The following is a 19525-nucleotide window of genomic DNA, read 5'->3' on the forward strand; positions in this document are numbered from 1 at the left end:
TTTTTTAAACATGGGCAATTTCAAACAAAAAATACGTTTAGTGTGATAGAGCAAGAAAGGAGTGGACTTTATAACTTTTTTTTTGCTTTACTCTTAACTCACCCAAGCATACCTTCTTAAACCTAGGGGTGGATGACCTCTTATTTATTGAGATGAAAAATGCTTGTTCAGGTGTTGGTTAATTTTATGTATCATAAATGTGGATTTGCCTTGTGGTTTTGCAATGTGCCTGGATAAGGTGTCAAACAACACTAGCATATTCAAGATGGCAGAGATCATAGCATCCGTAAAAGTCAAGGTTTTTCAAAAAGAAAAATACCTTATCCATTGGTTGACCACGATAAATTTGTGTGAAAAACGGGTCATCTCTTAGTCAATCAGACATCCAAATTGTTAAAAAATATCAAATTTATTTAGAAAAGATTGCACATGCACCCACACAGTAATCCAGCAATATAGGCTGATTATTCTTATAATAAAGCTAGCTCACATTGCAAACTAAAAGATCTTCACACCATGAGAAACGCTTGCACTGCATAATTATAAAGTGAATGTACAAAAAGGCAGTTTGAAAATCAAGTATAAACATTTATAAACAATTTACAAAAGAGCAACAGTCACACAAAAATGGTTGGAAGCAATGTGGGCTAAAGGAACTATTGGTCTAACCATAGACTGACATTTCTGAACACCAAGTGTATCCATTTTACAGATTGCGTTGCATCCGTTTGAGCTTTCTTTTGGCAGTTGAGAGTTTTCGTCAGTGTAAATGTGTCCCTTTTGATTCATGCGGATGGAATGGGATTAACGCTATGATGGTCATTGTACTGTTGGGGGCAGCTAAAAAAACAGTACCTTTCAACTGATCATACATTCACTACAAACAGAATAAAGAATGTGGCTACGTATATCTACATTTACAGTACCTTGATCCTGCGTCATCTGAGAATCAGGATCCAACATTTCAAATGAAGCAGGTTTGAGTCCAGGATAGAGGGGTTCTAAAGAGGTAGCCTTTTGTCAGTTTAACTGCCACTCTCAATCCAATCTCCAAAGGGTCATCAAATAACCAAAGTGCTCATTTTTACTGATATTACTTTTTTTTTTTCTTTTGGGCAAGGGGATGCATTTTAAAGTCAGAGGCAAAGATCTCCAGGAGTTATAAATATCAGATCTGATTGTATGGAAAAAGGACATTTCTTGAGTGCCACGTGATTTTGTAGACAAACAAATAAGACATTTGCAGAAACTTGGTCACATTTGATAATGTTTAAAAAAATAAACTGATAAGGCAAGTACTTTATATGGAGCTTTGACCTACGAGACTGAAGTGACTGCTGCTTTGCTTATTTTAATGGGGATATCTCTATCTCTGTAGTACTCCTGACAGCATACTGACTGCACCATGTAAAATACTCCCACTTTCCACAAGTAACTTGTCAGGTTTTGCCAAAGTAAAAGTATCAAGGAATAAATGCCACCTGTTCCTTGTGTGTCAAAAGAAGGTCAAGTTGTCAGTTAACAGCGCCAAGCAGCAGGTTCTTCCCTTCGGAGTGTAGTCCTTTTGTCCTTATGGAGGCATGCATGTCCAGCGGGGCCCTGATGGGAGTGCAGGATGCGTGGATGCACTGTGGGAGCGCTTGCTCTTCTGGGCCGACCCCATTTGTCCCATGGAACCTAATGGGAGACCCGTAGGGGACAGTTGAGGGTGTTAAAAAGTCATCTGTCGGTCACACCATCAGTGAGCTCAAGTCTAGCTCTAGAAGAAAACTAGAAGCACTCTGAGGCCCCGCTGAGTACAAACACAGCTTGTCTTGTTTCTGTATGAAGCTGCCCGCAGTCAAGAACAACACAGCGGAAGTATCAATTTACTTCCACAGTTTAACAAGATGACGTTTCCCAAATAATGGCAGCTCCTTACACAAATTCATTTGCCTTTGGAGACAGGAGGGACATTGCACATTCACTTCTTAAATACATGTATCTATAGAGGCTAGTGATACAACTGGGTTACAGAGAAATGACTGGTCACGACTCCTTTTCTGTAATCATAAGCTAAAAGGCTTTTCAAGTTGCACTTTAGGGAAGACATACGTTACAAACGTACAAGTACAGTACTGAGATACGCTGTGGTGGCTACTACTGTATGTATGGACAGAAATGTTGAGGCACCTCTGCATCACTTGAGGCTTCATTTTAGACAATTTGGATGACACTACTCATGAAGTTGATGAAATTTGGCTGTCTGGTAAAATTTTAGGAGGAACCTGAAATGCACCATACCCTTTATGGGTAATGAAACATCTACACTTTCAAATGCAAATGCACAAGTCATACTGAAACCTTGAAGTTAGACATTTGCATTCAAAGGTTTAGAGGTTATAAGTTTATCTGTAGAGGTTATACAGTGCAGTGAGATTTCACCCAAAAATATTCTGTACTTTCTGCGAGTAGTGTATTATGGCTTCGACTTAGTTCTTCTGGATAGATGTAAAACAAGTGAATGTATTCCCAGAAGAGTGGAAGCTACTATAGTTGTCATATATGCAAATTGAAGACCGCATCCCTATTGTTATTTTGTTTTTACTTGCTGGAAATGTAATGGAAAGGTGTCCCAAAACTTTAGTCCATTCCTTGTGACTTTCTTCTTCTAGAGTATAAAACATTTGACGTTAAAGAAAGTACCATCCTCTACTTTTGTTTTAAATACAGCTTGCTGCTATAGACACGGATAATAGTTATCGTACTTTTTGGACTATAAGTCGCATTTTTTTTTTTTGCATGTTTTGGCTAGGGGTGAAACCTAGCCTACCATGCATGTTTTTGGGATGTGAGAGGAAAGCGGAGTTCCCGGAGGAAACCCACACAGGCACGGGGAGAACCAGTGTGCACCGAGCCGCTCTGTTTTAAAATGTCCACAGAAAATGGGAATACTATACATCATGGGCACTACAGTATGGTAGTAACCCTATCGGTCACGCTGGTCATGATAACAAATCAGAGAACTTCTGAACATAATAGAAAAATAAACATTTCAACTAGACAGCGACAAAGGCCTGAATGGCACCATAAAAGAATATCATACTCTGCAGATTACAAGTTGCGAGTGGTGAAATATGCTTCTGTCCACAGTAATTGGGCAGAGGTATTGGAGTGAGTGGAGAAACTTGTGACTGGTTTCTCTTTCCACCAAGAAGAAAAACAACAAAAGCTAATCGCAGTCCACTGTAACGAGTCTACTGTAATCAGGAAAGTATGTATTGTCCGATAAATCTTAACACTAGGGGACGCCATTTCTTCTTTTTGCCATCACAATATTACCATCTGAACTTTACATATTGTTGACATACCTGTATCCATGCAAGCTTTAGTACGGCGGCTAATTGATGGATATAGTGGCTGGTGCGACTTTTAGTCTGGAAAATACGGTCATTGCAATTCAAACCCTTTTAGATCTCTGACAATGTATTTACATTGAAATAGTTTATATACTAGTACTTTCTAATCCCTAACCTCGGATAAAGTGAACATATGATTATTGGCAAGTGCGGTGTTAACTGGGTTGGAACATCTGAGGGACGGGGACAGTGCAAAATCGCCTTTTAGCTTAGAACGAGTTACAGCAGGAGACTTGTTTAAGGGGACAGACACCGTCATGTACAACACTCGGAGGAGAAACAACTGAAGATACCACACGTCTTGTCTAATGCATTGGCTATGGCTACTGTTACCTAGCAACACAGTAAAAACAGCATGTTGAGTGTTTTGGCAAACCCGAGAACAACCGTCACCCTGCCTAAAAGTGTTGCAGCATTAAAAAGGAATGGCATATCAAGTGTACATATTGCATACCGGAAACTAAGGGTACCCATGTCATCTGCATTAGACGAGGGGGGAACGTAATCTTGGTATCCTCAGTTGCTCACTTACGTGACGGAAACACAGCCTTTAAGGTGTGAAATGAACACTCTTCTTCTGTTTTGCCAAGCAGGTGAGGAAAAAAAATAACAAATATACATATGGTGATGATGGGATTTCAATAGTTGGCATGATAAAAAATGTCAAATTGGAATACAGTACAGAAAAATATTGGATGGCAGCCATTTTTTTAAAATCATTGCATCTTGTCTTTGTTAGACTAAAATAACATTGAAAATAAACACTTCCAATGGTAATGGGGGCTACATTGCAATAGAGCAATATAACCCCCACCCCAGACCCCCCAAAAAGGCATTCAGAAGAATGTACAAAAGTGACTTTTTTTTTTCCCCAAGTAAATGTTGAAAACTTCATGCATGTGATCTTTTAGTCATGCTGGCCTAAACGCTATGTTGTACATGAAACTCTTATCAGAGAGAGTCCACTCAAATACAAATGGTGTTTAACTGCTGTTTTTGAGACAGAACAATTACAAAGTTTATACTTTAATTGAAAATGCTTTATAAATATTTGATATCAATGTACAGTTTTACACATTGTAGAGCTTTTGCCATAAACATAAAAATAGTTCTGCCAAGTATTAGTCTTAAAAGGTTTTATTATAGTCGATCGTTCACATCTATTTCCACCATCAGTCAAAATGTCCTTGCACTTTGACCAATGAGACACACACGCACACACACGCACGCACGCACGCACACACACGCACAGACACACACATACACACACACAACTAAAGGGAAAGGAAGAACCGGGAAGCAGAGGAGTAAACGTAATGAGAGGCCTAGTACTGCGAAGGAGCATGTACCCTTTTGGTCTTTATCCGTGTGGGAGTGTCCTGCGGGTATCGTGATGGTGAGTCCGTGAGAAAAACCTCGACATCATCAGGCACTTCTTCTAGAAAGTTGGAAGGAACAAGACCGCTGTGTCCGTTGAGCTCACCCTAAGGTAAGGAGTATAAGGATGGTGACACTTATTTTCGTTTATGTGCTACTTGTGAGCACTTTGTCTTCACGCAATTACACGCACTCGTAGGATGACAGTTTATATTTTCCTCCACCACTTGAACCACATTTTGTCTTATTACAGTGCTGCACTATACTAACACTACTAGGCCCTTTGTAGTATAGACATGTGTCATACATTGCCTTCTTGTCAAGGGTATTGAGTAAATGCAACAGTTAGTTGGTCAAAAGTGGCAAAGGTTGTTGTTCGGACTAAAAGATTACCTGGAAAAAAAATGCATTAAAATGACAGTCAGTCATGTGGCTTTCTGCTTCATTCTGCTCATGTGCTGTTTGTGAGGAAAAAGTACATACTATTACATGGATCTTAAGTGTGTATATTAACACTATTTAATCAATGTATTGCCAGCTTCCCATTTAAGAAATTTCAATGTCTGCATTTTCCCCAGAGGAGGGCGCTAAAGACCTATGAGGGAGGCTTGGCATGTGGTAAAACTGAAAACAACCAGGTCAGAACGTCACAGATATTTATTTACACAATGACAGGCTGGGAATATACTAGCCAATTTAGTAGTACTGTACCCAGTTTTGGAGGTGGAAAAGCATCATGAATACTGCCACTCAACCCTTTTGTTACAACACACACAAAATCCTTTGGAATGTATTCACCTTATTCCTGAGAGCTCTCATGGGGAAACCGATATGTTAGAAAATTCGGATCCCTTCTGCTCCCATTGGTTACAATGGATTTCACTTCACTGTGTCGTATTTGACCAGTACTGGATTAGATTTATTTTCTGATCTGACCAAATGTTTTTTTTTTTAATGTGAAATTGTCAAACTTACCCCATTTACGATTTTTCTTTTCAAATGTCTGGAATGTTTGAAAGGGAAATTCAAAACAACTACTTACATAATAAAATCCATCTTCATCTATTTCCCCAAAAACAGTGATGACATCTCCAGCACAGAATGTCAATTCAGCCTGTCAGAATGGAAAATCAGAACACACGAAACCTATTACACTTATGTCGTTACAGACTTTGTAAATACATTCCGTATATTTGGGGGGGAAGGGTGGGTTCACACGCTAACTGTGTCCTCCAAATTAATGTGAAGCATCACATTAATGGACACCAGTGTCAATTGGACTGGAGTTAACTGAAAACTTAGGACTATTGAAGAGAAAGTGGCAGCACAGTGGGGGCATCTCTTCTGTGATATCCTCTCGGTCCAACAAACAAGCCAAACAGTCATAGTACAGTCAGCGGTGTATGTAAAGCATGTCGCAGACAAGTTGACACAAAGACCACAGTGAGGAAGGGAGATGCTAGCTCAGGCATTGTGAAGCGCTTTGTATTTGTGACCGCTCTGGACTCAGAGCTGTGAACGCCACCATCTCCTTTGGACCCCAACACTTAAGGAAGAAAAACACACACAGAGCAGACAGCAATGCATCTTCCTCACCATCACTCACCTCGTCATCTAGTCTGTTGCCCTCATACTGTGTCGTTGGGTGGGTGGGAGTGCCAATAGAAAGGTGAGAGTAAGTAAAAACCAAGGGATGGGGGGAAAAAAACAATGTTTTACCTGAACCTTTCTTAAGCATTAAACAGAGTAGATTGAGCAGTTTGACATAGGCCGCCTGCTGCTAGAGAATTGTTTGCCAAATCCGTTATCAAAACTGCTTATTTTCAGTGCTCCCTCACATAGACGATATGGCGATCATGTCTTCCCAAAATATTTTAATTATACATACGTCCTGAATTGTTGATACCCTGGGACAGATTTTAACTTCAAAATCACAAGAAAATTTCAAATTTATAAAAAGTCATGAAACATTTGCCATATATATATATATATATATATATATATATATATATATATATTTATATATATATATATATATATATATATATATATATATATATATATATATATATTTTTTTTTTCAAATGGCTTCACATCCTGGATCTTATTAGAAGATTTTAAAAGTGCTGATGACATTAAGATCCTTGGCTCTTTGTTCCAGACATTCTCACAAAGAAAATATAAATAAGATGTTTGGAATTATTTGTCAAACTCTAAACAAGGTTTGAAAAACATCTTTAAAAAAGTCATGTGTCCCTTTCAATATTTTTACTGTTGACGGTTTATGGAATAACACGCACAATTGTTTTTCAGTCATGAAAAGGTACTTCTACATTTACGTACTCAAGAAAAGAAACGAGTGCGGTGTTAGGCTTTCTAACTTAAATAGATGCATGAGGTGGGCAAATGTTTGATTCCAAACGTCTACATCAACCTATTATGTAGAAGTGGAAGAGAATATATGTTTATTTATAGACAGATGATAACAATGTGAGCTGAAGACAAAATGGACAGCTTGAGCTGTATATAGTAATGTCACAAGATTTCCAAAAAGTGACAGTCTGTCAAAATGTTGAGTTTGGTTGGAATGGCCACTTCAACCTGAGCACATACCCAAAAAAAATATTAAAAATTGGAGGATGACTTCCAAAGAAAGTGAGTTTTTAGTGTCATGGAAAAAGCAGTATGTGCAGTATAATTAATTATGTACTTTAGTGAAATTGTTTTTCCCTGAATTTATTAGGGTATTTGAAGTGCTCATTCCATTTTTTTTTAACAAAAATTCCACAAAGATGGTGTTTACTAAGACAGTACCTCAATATCAATGTTTGGGGAACTCTCTCTTGGATCGTAGTCATACAGCGCTATCATTCTGCGGGTTGACATCGAATGCTGACGGCCGCTCCGTCTGTTCCTCTCTGCCAACGAGATGTTACAAAAGGAGCAGCATGAGGCACACACATTTGTAGTGGCTTGTAATTTGTAAATTTGACCACAATGTAGGCTCTCAGTGTTAGTAAATAATTATTATTCAAATTAATTGCAGCAGTGGTGCAAGTAGTAAATAAGAAAATAAATGGGCCAAAGTGGACCAAAAAAAAATGGAGGTCACGCTATTGCCTGTGACAAAAACATGAAAACCAAAATTTCACTGAACTGTCACTGATAACTTAATTCCTACAGAATATATATTTTGTTTAAATTTTAGAAGGATAAACTGATTTCAACAATTTAAGCAAAGTTTCAGGCAGCTTTAAAAGAAAGAAAATGTTAAGAAGGATCAAGCGAGAAGCAGGAGACAGGACACAAACCTCGCTTGGACTTTCTGGACCTGCGATTTATTGAGCGTCCACCTTTGAAACGATCACAGTTTACTTCATAGGAAAGAAAAAAAAATGGGAAATGTTGGGGAAAAATAAAGGAGAGTCAGCAGCAGAGAATCAACCCAGAGACCACAACATGGTGCCAGTGTGCAACATTTCCTTACCTAACTTGTCCACAGGAGTGTTGAGTGGGAGAAAGCCCTGTTTGAGTAGCTGGCCCATCATGTTACCATCCTCTATTTGGATTTCAGAGACCATGTTACAAGGAATCAAACCCACTCGGTCCCGAATTTCTGCCCTGTAGAAGCCATCCGTGTCTTTATTTCCAAACACCTACAGGGACAAAAATGAAGGCAACGGATGAGCAAGCTTAAACCTGACAGACAAATGGAAAGAAAAGGATAACACGATCCTTTATTTTGGAATGGAAAAAAAAAAAACAATTACATCTCCAAAAGGTGTTAGGATCACTGGAATTATGGGCATAATATAAAAGAAACACACTTTTGGATTTAAATACAATTTGTAAACATCTGGTTCTGTGTTAAGAACATGAAGGGCGGATTAGACCTGGGCAGAAAACTTCCCATATGCTCCTGGACCCGATTTTGGCATTTATCAGTGAAACGCTCATAGGGCAGACATGGATCTTGACGGATATCCGTAGTATCTCCAGGCCAAGCCCTTACCTTGATGACCTGGCCCTCCTTAAAAGGGAGCTCCTCATCAGCAGCATCAGGATTTGGAGACATCGACAGCGGGTCGTAGTCAAATAGGGCCACAAAGACACGTGTCAGCTCATCCGCTTCTGATTCCTCAAAGTAATCCTGTGAGCGGCGATCCCTGCCGTGCCTGCGTCCGCCATAGCTGTCTGAAACAGAGAGAAGGCCTCTGCTGCTACTAACAGCCTTAAACAGCCACACGGGCTCCAGTGGCCATGAGAGCAGGATTTTGTTTGTTAAAGCTGACAGGAAAAGACTTGACATGCATGTGTGCAAAAAGAGCCAAATGCTGTTCAAATGATTTTATTCGATTCAATTTCAAATGATTTGAATGTCGTATTTTACGTTGCAAGCTTGACTCTGTTGTCACACATATGAGCTCAGCTGTGTGCGTGACATCACAGAAAAACATTAAGCAGCTTTTTGGGTGAAGGGAGAAATGAACAATGTGCAATATGAGGACTATACAAGAAGCAGTTGCTCATTGCTGTTTCACTGCCTTATCTCACAAAGGGCAAGTCAAAAGCATGCCTTCCTTGATTTGGGCATAATGAGGAAAGCATTCCTACATCCAGGGTTGGTAATCCCATGCTTGTATGCCATGTGCGAAAACAAGTGGAAACAAAAAGGAGAGCAGACACTCGTACCAGACACAGAAAACACGTTAAATACCCTAATCGACAACGACTGAATCAAGGCAACTGGGATATTCTTGATTGTTTGTTTGAATTGTGGCCAATAAATACATGGGTAAAAGCGGAAAGAAAGTCCAGCCACTGGTTCAAGCATGGTAATGTCACTTCAAAGTAGATTTGTTTACTGAACAAATCAATCAACTCTGTGGACAGAAGTATGTGAAGGGAAGACATCACAGTTGACACATCGTTTTTTTTTTTTTTTTTTTGCACGGTGGTCAGCGAAGGACACAGACAGAAACCCCACTAACATCAGGAAGGCTTTCACTCACTGAAGATAAAAATTGGGCTTTTTTCAAATCTGCCAAGACAAAACAAACCACTACTCAAGCCTGAAGATAGAAACAGGAGGTGGAATTTTGTGGTCCCATATATAGAAGGTTTGTCAGAGAACGATTGTTTGGCATTCCGGACACTCGTTTTGCTGACCACACTGAGCGACAACTACAGTACCCGATTATTTAATAGAGAAAGAGGTGGAGGGACACCACACCTAAACTTTACATCTGACAAAGCCTTTTAGATTAAAGGTAACAAACAGTGCAGTTGCCTTGATTCAACCTTTGCAGATTACCACGACCGACTGAGAATCAACACGGATATCAAAAACCCTAGAAGTTCTCAATGACAGATAAAGGACAGTGAGGAGGGGAAAGAATGAATCTGGGATCAGTTCTTCATGCTTCATGTAAATGTTTGAATGGCAGAACAGTCAGGCTGAACAATCGGTCTCATGAAAAGCCTTTTGGATAATGGAAAAAGTGATTTATTGAAGTTAACAACTGTGATAGAACAAGAATTATTAAGGATGCAACTGATTCTTCCCAACACTGTAATATATTTTGGACTCCATGTAGGGTAATTTGTTATTGACGTTTTTTCCTATCTATATTGTAACTTTGTTTTTCACTTGCTTGACCACAAATGACTCAAATTACACAAGTACCTTTAATAAACGAATTATGACAGCAACACCTTGATTTTATTTCCTATTTCCTTTCCTGATCAGCATCTTACAACAACTTGCGTTCCACCCTAGAAGTTCCACTGTTCATGGGAAATTAAGAATGACAAGAGCAACCTGGTCTAAAAAAAAAGGGACGTGTAAATTAAAGAAAAAACAGGTGGGCTGATGCCATTTTTACATCAAGCTGCAGCAAATGTTGAGTTCAGTTTGGCAGCAAAAAGTGATTGATCTTGTAATGTGTGTCACAGTGTAACCCACAAATAAATTACAAAAATGATCTAACAGTGCTTCACGACAACTCTGGCTTTGAATCCATTCACCAAATCAACTTCAGTGTCTCTGTATTATGGTGAAATATTATTCTGGTCAACTTAAATAATGTCAAATGGAACCAAACTAATGCTTAAAAGCATTGCAAGGCAGGGTGCTTAAGTTAGTTGGGATTGAGGTAGGAGAGGTGGAGAGAGGTGTGGCCAATCTTCCCCTGTTCACTCATTCAATTATGCTAGTTAGGTAAATAAACTAAGTGTCCAGCAAAGAACACCAATTGTGATGCTATCGCTGCTGTTCTTGGCCTTTTTCTGGCTTTGTCAAGGTGAACTCTTGGTGAGAAGCAGCGCCACGTACCATATTGATCCTCTGAGGACATAGATGGCCATATCCTTCGCCGAGCTACACTGCCATAGTAAACATCGTCCTTGACAGGTGAGAGGTTCCCCTCACTCCCCTCACTGTTACTGTCCATGGTGATCTCTACAGAAGAGACCAATCACAGCATTACGGTCAGAGATTCCACACACACACATCCACACACAACGTCACACAGCTCATTCAATCATGCTGGGAGAGTTGGATGAAGTTGCCCTAAAGTAAGGGACAAGGGGTTGGGGAAGTGGAAGACACAAGGCAATTAGGACTCCCTTTTTGAGTCATGTAAAACAGCAATGCTTGCACTGTTGCAGTGGTGACTTGTTGACCACTGTAAACACACAGCTTAGGGCTGTAACTCCTGCAAAAACTGCACATGGACATTTGGCCAGTCCAGCTCATGACGATGTAGCTACGAGGTATGCAGACACCTGACAAAGGGGCCACAAGATGTTAATGCGCTATGGAAGTGATGTACAGCTCGGCTCACATGGGAAAGGGAGACACATGGTATTGATCGCAACAGACATCAGTGGCCCTCTAGGCGGGGATGGGGCGTCTCCTCATTTGGTGACCTCACTAACCAATGGAAGGGATGGGTCGTCCCTGAGGGGGGGTGCCAATGTGAACCGGCCTCCGCCCTGTATGGTCCAGACGGTTGGCATTTCCATGAGGTGGTGAGTTTCCAATGAGCTTTAGGATAAGAAAAGACAAACAGTTACAACAATAGGCTACCTACATCATGGGGAAACAGTTGGCATTTGAAACAATAATTAAAAAAAAAAAATCCCACAAGTTTGTCAAAAGTAAAAAGTCTTAGGAGCAAATGATCGAATCCATTTGTCCTGAGGGAGGATAAATCATAGACAAAAACAAACAAACGATAAAGAAACAAGTAAATCAAATCAACCCCCAACATAGGACCATGGTTTGGGGTTAGTAGCACAACTAAAGACCATTTGTTTGGTTTGTTTTGCTCTGTGCATGTCAGCTTCATGACAGGAAATTCACAAAGGTGTTGCAGAAAATAAGTGAAGTTACCATGACAATCAACAAAGTACAGTATCATAAAATAGGATTTTTTTTTTTTGCCATAACAAGCAAAAGAGTTAAGGTGGAGTGACTTAATTAATAACTACAGGACAATAGGAATTTATATGTGTGTATGTGAGATGAGATTCTGCAATTAACCTCCGAGCACAACACTAACAAGTCATGAAGTATGACTTATGCAGCCAGCAGACAGAAGGGATAAACGAACCACGCTTTGCACAGTCAAGCAGCTTAGCAACTGCTGCTCATTAGCCATAAAGACATGACAACTCAAAACGTGTTAAAATGGCCTTTAGGGAAATGAAAGTTTGGCCATATAAAAAAAAAAAAAAAAAACACCTGTCAGTCAGAGAACGAGCAAAGCAACTTAGTCACAACAACATAAAATCAGACCAACCATGAAATGCGATCAGAAAATGAAACCATCCAATGATGAGAAAGAGGGTAATCATGACGAAAACCACACAACATTCAGAAAGCAAAAATGGCTGAGACTTGCTGATTGCAAAGTACAGCAGAAAGTGCGAGTCACACACCAGCGACTGGTCCCAGTGGAGCCTGGACAAAGACTGGGCCCTGCCCCCCCTGTGAGGACTGTAATAGGCTCTGTCCAGCTCATTCAGCCTGGCCTCACTCAGGGCCCCCTCCCGGGAGTAGTGCCGTGGCCCAAAGTGTTCCCGGTTTTTAAAGTCACCGGTGTGGACTGACTTTGCAGAGGTCACTGGAATGTCAGCAAACTCCTCCTCTACACTGCACTGGCGTGTCAACGTTCTCTTACGGCCCATGGCGAGCGCTCGCCTTTCTACCGGACCTTCACAGTGGATGATGCGCATGGGAGCCGCCTGGGTATAGAAACCTCGATGACCCCTGCTCAGAGATCCTTCTTCCTCGCTACCGCAGTCCAAACCGCTGTCAGGACTCTTGGTGTTCTGGCGGTTGGCTCGGCCCAGGATGCGGTCCTCCGGATTGCAGTAGTAGCGGATGTCGGCGAAGCGGGGCGAAGAGCGCTGGCGCTGCAAATGGCGAAGGCTCTTGCCGGAGGTGACGCCGCGCTTGTGCATGTGATCGTCATGGCTGTACGTCCTTCGTCCGGCGCGCGGCGTTCCCGGCCGGCCGCCTTCCTCGAAGGACAGGCGCTGGCCCATGTTGTCTACACCGTCCGTCTCTTCCTCCACCTCAGGGATGCTGTGGAGGCGCTTGCTACGGAGCGACTTCTGCTTTACTACCTCCCTCTGGAGGTCCCAGCAGTCTCTTTCCTCGGCAAGGTCCTGACGCTTGTAGTATGCCTCCACGAGGCAAAGTTCCACATGTTTTCCCAGTTCAGTGAGTCAGGTCAAAAGGTTCAGTTTAGTGTTTTGGTAGGGGGAGTTGACACGTGTTTGGAGGTTTTAACACAGGCAGGAAAGAACACAACATGTGAATAGAGTAAATAGGAGGGAAGACAAAATAAAGACATAATTAGTTATTTGTGGCAAGAAAGCAACTCATGCAGTCTCATTCCGTGAAAAAGAGGAAATGGCATGCTCTGAACAGGAATCTGTGAAATGATAGCTGACAGACACAACGTGGACACGGAGTGGAGAAGCAAAAAGGGGGTGAAAGTGGGAAATCATGAAAAAGTAGGGTGGTGGAGAAAAGGCTTTACCTGTTGAGGGGTAGAGAAGAAAGAAATGAATTCTACTTGTAATATTCCATAAACCAAGCTGAGGGCATAGAAGTGCCACTTAACACAGTATGTAGATATTTCGTAACCATTTACATTTACAATGTAGACAGCAATTTCACCCGTATAGCAATAGACTATCTCATTGTTCTAATTTTAATTAGTTGATACATGTGCTGTAAATGGTAAACGGCTTTCACCTCTCTCATTTTTCTAAGTGCTGAAAGTATTTTTGGAAGAAGGGGCTAGGTCATCTGCAACAGTTCTTTAAACAAGTAAAATGCAATGAAAAAATAATGATGAAAATAAAGTAAATACATAGATGAATATTTTTGGGTGAATTTGACATTTTTATACTACAATTTGATTGAAAATGTGGAGCAACTTGACTTCTGACAGCATGTAAACATGGCATTTTGAGACCTTAATGGTTTTACATCCATTTACATACATTTTGTGAATTTTATATAATTATACTACAATTTGATTGAAAATTTGTAACCATGACAATTTGACACCATAATGGTTTTACATCCACACAGAACAAATGAAGACAGAATTGTATTGATAACCACCGCCGATCGTAAATACTAAATATCAAGACGTGACAGACATGAGCAAAAGTGAATATTTACATTTAAGTGCTCACTTAAATGAGATTCCCACGTGTACTGGATATGCCATGACCCTTTGCAATTAAACATTAGCATTTTGCTGATATAAAATGTCTATTACAACACAAAGCACATAAAAAAATATGCGGCGCAACTCAGAAATGCACATTGTTTTAGTATTCAGCCTCCAACCGCTAGCAGCATGCTATACAGATTATTGTACAGTATGTTCTGTAAATGTAGCCATTCTCTAAGCTCAGCCTTGCATTAAGCACAACTGGGGAGGGGGGGGGGGGGGGGCAGGATGAGTAAATTCAGCTGAACTAAAGCAGTAGCACTCAGCCAGGCCAAGCCACAGCGGGCCGAGTTGTAAAAACCTTGAAAAGGTGATGCCCACCACCCGCCATCTGCCCCCTACCCTGTGTCACTACAAGGACAAAGTGAGCAGACGTACCTTTAGAGAGTTGTGAGAGTTGATGCTCCTCCTACGGCCCTCTTCTAATTGCATCTCAGAGTAGAGATCCTCCTCGTCCTCCTCCATGATGTCGGACAAGTCTGATCCTCGGCTGCTCTCTGTGTAGTACTCCTCGCTGTGGCTGTAGTGGTGGGGATGATGGTGATGATGATGCTAAGAGGAAATGTAAAAAAAATGAGCCCAATATTAAAAAAAAAAAAAATCGTAATTAACACAGGTTACTATCATTAAAGATCACATTCTGCATTTGAGTGCACAAACATTTTTGGGCAGAAGTATAGCTATGTGCACTAAAGCAATAAAATGAAATGTGTGTCAGGGAGTGACCTGATCTGTACTTCAACAATTATTTTGTACATTTATGGTGTATTTATAACAGTACAATATTTAAGATACTGTTAAATATTCATCAATTGACAGTTCAAACAGCCAGTTAATGAGAACAGTACAGTAAAAAAAAAACTTTAATGACAAAAAACTATTCCTTCATTTAATTAACAATGAATGCTCAGTTAAGAATGACAAACTGTACAAATGACACTGTGGTGGCTTTTTGCATGCTCCACTTTAAAAGAAAAAATGCTTGAGAGAGAACTTAGCAAAAATGAGTAGGCTCTCTCTGTCTCACGCGTGAGTTGCACCACTTGTCGCCATAATAAGCAAAAACGTACTCTGCCTTTGCACGAGACTTTTAAATGGTGACACAAATGTGTGACGTCTCATAAGCCATACTAACACAGCACTTGTAGTAATACTACCTGTCTGCCCAGCTCCGAGCCTCTAAGAAATTCGTCCACCGAAGCCCCTCTTCTTCTTGCATGAGGAGAATCATAACCGTCCTCCTCCTCATCAGAGTTCAGTGGGTGCAGGGCGTTACCCCGCTCGCTGAAGATGTTCCGCTTCTCCACCTGATACAAGATATCACATTGACATTTATCCCATGTTATATTATGTTTTAATTATTATAATTATTATGAATCATGAATTATGATGACATTTTTAATACATCATCATCGTACCCTGTTGCCTTCAGCAAACACTCTCTGAGCAGCTTCCCTGGCCATGGCCTTGGCGATAGTGTTGGGGATGGGGACTCCCTGAGGCTGCGGCAGGATCCTCTGAGGAGAGGGCGAACGGCGTGTTTGAAAGGGCGGCGGCTCCAGATTGGGTCCGCGCATCGGAGGCAGCGGTGAAGGGGAGCGTTCCCAGGGTGGGCCGGGCCGCATGCTCGCCTCGTGCTCTTTGGTTTCAGGCTCTCTGGCACTTAGGAGCGGTTTTGACTTGGGCCCGGGCGGGCGCTGGAACTGAGGATTGGCGTGGGGCGGAGGGTGACAGATGGGCTGCGAGTGCGTCTGTGCGTGAGGCTGGGCTCGAGACAGAGGCTGCACTTGTGGCTGGGGATGAATTAGCGGATATGTGGATGGATAAGGAGGGTGAGTTTGGGGGAGAGGTGGGTGAGATGGTGGGTGAGGCAAAGTGTGAGGGGGCCCAGTAGTTCGATGCGACAGACGAGGAGAGCCCAGTAGATTATGCGGGATGATGGCCACAGGTGAATCCTGGGACTCTCCTTGTGTTGATAACGTCCTTACGATGACCTCCCTGGCCTCCAAGCATTTGATTCTGTTTAACTCCACTGTCACATAGTCTGCTGTCGGGTACAAGACTTCTGCAATCTGCACAAAACAACCACAGCGTCAACAATTTAGTGTGCATATCTGCTAATTGGTGCTGTTGTTGAATTCATCTTTTTTTTTTTCATTTTAGGTGGCTGGCTAAATTAAAGCCAAGCCAAGAAACACCATGTAGAAACTGTCATCCATGCCTTCGTTACATGTCGGCAGGATTACTTTATTTTTGGAGTAAGTCAGTCCTCCCCCAAGTGTCTCCAGTTGGTCCAAAATGATGCTGCCCGCTCGTCTCTTATCTAGAACTTGTAGGAAGGAACACATAACTCTTGGATTTTCACAAAATTCTTGGATTTGTTTTTAAATCTTTAAATAGTCTCGCCTGACCTTACCACTGAGCTCCTCCACCGCGACATACTTAACCTTGTGCTTCTGACCAGACCACACTACGAGAGGAACTAAGAGGACTAAGCGGAGCCTCAGAGGGGATCAAGCTTTTTCCATTACCGGTCCCCACATTTGGAATGACCTTCCGTTATTAAAAACACATTCACTGCCATTGACAAGTGTACTTTGTCTTTATGGGGTTTTTTTCTCAGTGAGGATAGATGGGAGAGCATCTGCTGCGACTCCACTGTAAATCTCAAACTTAGAAACAACTTTACTGATGCACAAACACCAATAGATGACATCAATGGCCCATTTTAGATATAAGGTCAGCACAGTCTCTGAGTCCACAGGGAGAAACGGCTGCATTTTGTGCAACCTAACTTCTTCTACTACTAAAAGTGCAGAAAACGACAGAATCTGTTTTTTTTCCTTGTGAAGGGAAAGTGTTTATTCTTACATTGGGTAGTTTGGTGTCCATAAAATTATTGACCGCAATATCCCACAGCTCTCGAAAACATCCAAATGCTTTAAAATGGCTGGCAGTGAATGTGGTTTATGTTAGGCCACTCTTTTCATTGGTGTTTTGACTCAGCATGAAACTCCACGTTGTTTTAGTGTTATTATGTCATGAATCCATTCTTTTAATGGTTTGTTTTGTCATGGCTGATTTTTATTCTAAGTACTGCACTTTGTATGCAACTGTGGTTTTTAGAATGCTTTATAAATAATGTTGAGTTGAAAATTTGTGAGGCTGAATTTGATATGTACATTGAACAGTTCAACTGTAAAGTTCATAGGGCATTTTATGTTATGATATCCAATAACGATAACACAAAAGTTTAGGGAGTCGTATTTGAATTTCATAAACCCTATTTTAAATGATGAATTTTTTTTGAAGGGGGTGGGGGGGTTAAGTGAAATTGAATATTTGTATTCAGTCATCATGACGTACAACTTTTCATGAATTTAATCTGCAAGGGAGCGGCCACTTTATAGATGGTGAACGAGCTGACATTCAAACAGTTTTATCTTGCTTGGATATTAACATTATTCCCTTCCTCCAGAAGGGGGCAAAAGAACACTACTAAACCATTCACATTGCCACAAAAGTATTAAAACAACCTAGTACCTTTTCTCCCTTTGTGCATACAGCATATCCAATGACACTGGCACCGTTGGAAGTACCAGCTGTAGTCAGCGGCGGTGGCTTCCATCTCACCTGCAGAACCCCGGGTGTCTGACCACATTGGACCTGAACCTCCTGTGGAGGGAGTGGAGGGCCTGGGTACCACAAACAGGGAGATAAATAGTCTTGAAAGTTAGAACTAACTTATTAACCCCACTCCTCTGATGAGTTGAACTGATGTGAAACCCACAGTGCCATCGTCAGTGATTTATTTCTTTCCAACATGTACAGTATCTTATATTTAATTATGAGCCACAACTGCTGTTACAATACTATATTTTGCCACATAAATGTTACATATTTATACAATTTCAATAACATCGTTACTCCCAAGACTCCTTGATAAAATATTTAAAGTTTTCCACTTTAAGATTCTTTTTTCTGACAACATAAACACTGCTTAGTGGATCTGCGAAAACAAAAAATACATTTGGAATAAATGAAATGATGACCTGACTCAGCCGTTGGTAGAATGATAACAGATGGAAAGGAGTTTAAAAACTCACGCCAAACCTGAGAGACAAACTAGCATTGCGCTATGCTAGAATGAATGGGACCAAAGAAAAAATATCCAGTTTAATGTTGGCCAGGGCACGAAACACCTGGAGGTTAAAGTAAAAAAAAAATTAAAATAACAAGAAAAACGTTTTGTGAGTTGATACACTGCAGCAAGGTGTTGGTGAATCTGGCTTTGCAAATGTATAATGTGCTAAATACACTCCATGTTTCCTTGTTTAGATACATGTAAGAATAGTATAAAATATTTTAAAGAGCTGTCTGTAGAATGCAGTGCAATTTGACACCACAAAATTAAAACTATGGTCATAAAAATATTGTCAATAGTATACCATTCTATTTATCAAAAAATATTATTACATTTGAGCTGGAAGTTGAATCGGATCACTTTATGTTCAGGTTATCACATTGTTGTGGCTGGCTAGTGTATACATATCTAGAATATTGGCAATATTTACGACACTAAACTTTAGTCGAGGGCAATCAAAACATTTAAAAAAAGAATACGGAGGAGAACTATAGCTTTGACTCTGATTTCTGAATAAATGTGCTCGAGTGAACTGCATTTACTAGAATTCAGCAATCAGCCAGTTATCGTATAATGTTGGTTTAACAATAAGACAAGTGAACACAATTATTTCCACAGTTTGTCAGTGCTGCGTGCACGAAGGAGCAAGCTGCACACAGTAATTAGATGCACTTAGCAGTGTTTGTCTGTATGAAGCTATACTAGTGCCGACACATTTCCACTCAGACAAAACACAGTCTTAGACAGGCAGCCATAGCTGTTCTACGAGTCTATTTCAACTTGTGATATTTAAATTTCTTGTCAGAACAAATAGTTTCTCTGGGAGCAGTAAGTGAATTATTTTG

The 19525-nt window shown here is 40.7% G+C and overlaps 1 protein-coding gene across 2 annotated transcripts in view; it reads right to left on the bottom strand.

Annotated features, from left to right (window-relative positions):
• Nucleotides 1-389: 389 nt before the first annotated feature.
• The window catches only part of rimbp2b (RIMS binding protein 2b), a 57792-nt gene continuing 38656 nt past the window's right edge, over nt 390-19525 (bottom strand). Inside the window, exons 10-24 of one of the 2 annotated variants that reach the window (XM_088376643.1) lie at nt 18080-18231; nt 15955-16608; nt 15694-15843; nt 14915-15088; nt 12720-13469; nt 11715-11823; nt 11110-11235; nt 8788-8969; nt 8263-8431; nt 8087-8149; nt 7590-7693; nt 6382-6408; nt 5818-5889; nt 4748-4882; nt 390-1677 (exon numbers count right to left, since the gene is read on the bottom strand). In XM_088376643.1, coding sequence (XP_088232769.1) covers nt 1519-1677; nt 4748-4882; nt 5818-5889; nt 6382-6408; nt 7590-7693; nt 8087-8149; nt 8263-8431; nt 8788-8969; nt 11110-11235; nt 11715-11823; nt 12720-13469; nt 14915-15088; nt 15694-15843; nt 15955-16608; nt 18080-18231 — 3026 coding nt within the window. In that variant the 3' untranslated portion in view covers nt 390-1518. Of the gene's footprint in view, nt 3976-4747; nt 4883-5817; nt 5890-6381; nt 6409-7589; nt 7694-8086; nt 8150-8262; nt 8432-8787; nt 8970-11109; nt 11236-11714; nt 11824-12719; nt 13470-14914; nt 15089-15693; nt 15844-15954; nt 16609-18079; nt 18232-19525 lie in introns of both variants that reach the window. The other variant, XM_088376645.1, reaches the window with a different exon arrangement.

This window comes from Syngnathus floridae, chromosome 5, assembly GCF_059516105.1.
Source record: "Syngnathus floridae isolate MCC-2025c chromosome 5, RoL_Sflo_1.0, whole genome shotgun sequence".
Classification (NCBI taxonomy): domain Eukaryota; kingdom Metazoa; phylum Chordata; class Actinopteri; order Syngnathiformes; family Syngnathidae; genus Syngnathus; species Syngnathus floridae.